This window comes from Nicotiana tomentosiformis, chromosome 10, assembly GCF_000390325.3.
Source record: "Nicotiana tomentosiformis chromosome 10, ASM39032v3, whole genome shotgun sequence".
Classification (NCBI taxonomy): Eukaryota; Viridiplantae; Streptophyta; class Magnoliopsida; order Solanales; family Solanaceae; genus Nicotiana; species Nicotiana tomentosiformis.
The window spans coordinates 33,584,801-33,588,508 of NC_090821.1; the positions used below are offsets into that span (position 1 = coordinate 33,584,801).

General features: G+C 45.8%; 1 protein-coding gene across 1 annotated transcript; it reads right to left on the minus strand.

Moving 5' to 3' along the window:
- Positions 1-846: 846 nt before the first annotated feature.
- On the minus strand, positions 847-1,341 carry LOC138899978 (uncharacterized). The gene has a single exon (XM_070186679.1). It carries the CDS (start codon positions 1,339-1,341, stop codon positions 847-849), a length of 495 nt encoding a protein of 164 aa, XP_070042780.1.
- Positions 1,342-3,708: the final 2,367 nt, after the last annotated feature.

Here is a 3,708-nt window from a genome sequence, read left to right on the forward strand (position 1 = left end):
CTCTGGGTGGTCCGAAATTCACCCGAGCCACCCGGGACCCCGACCAATCACACCAACAAGTCCATAAACACAATATGGACCCGCTCAAACCCTCGAAATACGTAAAATAACATCAAAATCAAGAATCGTACCACAAAACCAACTTGAATCAATTTATGAACTTCAAACTTTTCAATTAGCTCCGAACGCGTCGAATCATACTTAGGCTATTCGGAATGACACCAAATTTTGTGTACAAGTCATAAATTATCACACGAACTATTCCCAGGCTCGGAATCCTAAACGGACCTCGATAAACACCAAAGTCTACTCCAAACCAAATTTAAAGAACTAGAAAACCTTCAATGAACCACCTTTACACATTAAGCGCCGAAGTGCTCCCAGGTTACCTGATCCGAACGCACGCCCAAGTCCGAAATCATCATACAAACCTATTGGAAGCTTCAAATCCCGGTTCCGAGGTAGTTTACTCAAAATATTGACTCAAGTTAAACTTGGCCACCTTAGGCCACCATTAAGGAACTAAGTGTTCTGATTTCAACCCGAACCCTTCCAAGCCTAAACCAACCATCCCCGCAAGTCATAAAATTGTAAAAGCTCACACGAGAAGTCCTTATTAGGGGAACGGGGATCTAGAAAGCAAAATGACCAGTCGGGTCGTTACATTCTCCACCTCTTGAACAAACGTTCGTCCTCGAACGGGTTTAGAATCATACATGGAGTGCCAAATAGGTACGCATATCTGCTCCTCATGTCCTCATTGGCCTCCCAAGTTGCTCCCTCGACTGGTTGACCCCTCGACTGGACCTTTACCGCAATAATCTTCTTGCACCACAATTGGCGAACCTACCTGTCAACAATGGCAACTGGCTCCTTCTCATAACCCAGACTCTCATCTAGCTTAACCATGTTGTAATCTAACACATGCGACCTGTCAGCATGGTACCTTCGGAGCATAGACACGTGGAAGACCGAATGAATTCCCGATAGGCTGGGAGGCAAGGCAAGCTCATAAGCAACCTCCCCAACTCGCCTCAGCACCTCAGATGGGCCAATAAACCTTGGGCTCAGCTTGCCCTTCTTCCTGAACCTCATGATGCCCTTCATCGGCGAGACTTTCAAGAGAACCTTCTCACTCACCATAAATGATAAATCACGCGCCTTCTGATCCGCGTAGCTCTTGTGTATGGACTGTGTTGTGCGAAGCCACTTCTGAATCAGCTTTATCTTCTCCAAGGCATCATTCACTAAATCCGTTCCATATAACTTAGCCTCGCCGGGCTCAAACCATCCGATGGGTGAACAATATCCCCGACCATATAAAGCTTCAAATGGAGCCATCTCGATGCTGGACTGGTAACTGTTGTTGTAAGCAAACTCGGCCAAGGCAAGAATCTATCCCACTGCCCTCCGAAGTCAATGACACATACTCTGAGCATATCCTCTAGAATCTGAACTGTCCGCTCCAACTGCCCATCAGTCTGCGGATGAAAAGGTGTGCTGAGCTCTACTTGGATACCCAACTCGCTCTGTACTGCTCTCTAGAAAAGCAATGTGAACTGAGGGCCTCTATCTGATATGATGGAAACAGGCACACCATGTAATCGGACAATCCCTTGAATGTAAATCTGGGCCAACCTCTTTGAAGAGCAAGTAGTCACCACAAGAATAAAGTGTGCCGACTTGGTCAGCCTATCGAAAATGACCCAAATGGAATCAAACTTCCTCAACATCCGCGGAAACCCAACAACGAAGTCCGTAGTGATGCGCTCCCATTTCCACTCCAGCATAACCATCTACTGGAGTAGGCCACCTGGCTATTAGTGCTCATACTTGATCTGCTGGCAATTTAGACATCTCGCCACATACCCAACTATGTCCTTCTTCATCCGCCACCACTAATAATTCTGCCTAAGATTGCGATACATCTTCATAGCACCTGGATGAATAGAATACCGAGAACTGTGAGCCTCCTCTAGAACTTTCTCCCTCAAGACATCAACATTAGGAACACATAGGCGACCTTGGAGTCGCAGAACACCATCCTCATAGATAGTAACCTCCTTGGCACCACCCTGTAGTACCGTCTCTCTGAGAACCAACAAGTGCGGATAATCGTACTAACGAGCCTTGATCCGCTCAAGTAATGAATAATGAGCCACAATACATGCAAAAACTCAACTGGGCTCTAAAATATCCAACCTCACAAGTCTGTTACCTAAGGACTGAATGTCTATAGCTAATGGCCTCTCCTCTACCAAAATAAAGGTCAAACTACCCATACTCCCAGCCTTTATGCTTAAGGAATCCACAACCATATTCTCCTTGCCCGGATGTTAAAGGATGGTAATACCATATTCCTTCAGTAACTCAAGAAACCTGCACTACCTCAAATTAAGGTCCCTTTGCTTAAATAAATGCTGCAAGCTACGATGATCGGTGTAAACCTCACAGGACACCCCATAGAGATAATGCCTCCAAATTTTGAGAGAATGAACTATCGCAGCCAACTCCAAATCATGCACAGGGTAATTCTTCTCGTGGGTCTTCAGCTAATGTGAAGCATATGCAATAATTCGCCCCTCCTGCATCAATACACAACCCAAGCCAATGCATGAGGCATCGCAATACATGGTATACATCCCTGAACTGAAGGGCAACACCAACACGAGTGTTGTAGTCAAAGCGGTCTTGAGCTTCTGAAAGATCGCCTCGCAATCATTAGACCATCTAAACAGAGCACCCTTCTGGGTCAGTCTAGTCAAGGGCGCTACAATAGACGAGAAGCCCTCCACGAACCGACGATAATAACCTGCTAACACCAAGAAACTCCTGATCTCGGTTGCTGTAGTGGGACGAGGCCAACCCTGGACTGCCTTAATCTTCCTGGGATCCACCCTTAATACCCTCACCTGATTCAACATGCCCCAAGAAAGCCACAGAATCCAATCGGAACTCGCACTTGGAGAACTTAGCATAAAGCTTCTGTTCCCGTAAGGTCTGAAGCACTAACCTCAAATGCTGATCGTTCTCCTCCATACTACGCGAGTAGATCAATATATCATCAATGAAGAATATGACAAATGAGTCAAGGTATGGCCTGGACACTCGGTTCATCAAATCCATAAACACCGCTGAGGCATTAGTCAAGCCGAAGGACATCACTAAAAATCATAGTGGCCATATCTAGTCCGGAAAGCCACCTTTAGAATATCTGAAGCACGAATCTTCAGTTGATGATACCCAGATCTCAAGTCGATCTTAGAGAATACCCTGGCACCCTGTAACTGGTCAAACAAATCATCAATGCACGGTAACAGGTACTTATTCTTGATGGTGACTTTGTTCAACCAGCGGTAATCAATACACATACACATACTCCCATCCTTCTTCTTCACAAATAACACCGGTGCGCCCCAAGGCGACACACTGGGTCTAATGAACCCCTTCTCAAACAACTCCTGAAGATGCTCCTTTAACTCTCTCAGCTCCGTGGGAGCCATACTGTAAGGCGAAGTAGAAATAAGTTGGGTGCCTGGCACAGAATCAATGTTGAAATCGATATCTTAATCTGGTGGCATACCTGGTAGATCAACAGGAAATACATCGAAAAACTCTCGTACCACCGATACCGAATCTAATGTAGGCATTTCTGTAGTAGTATCTGGAACAAAGGCCAAGTAGGCCAAACAACCCTTTTCGACCATG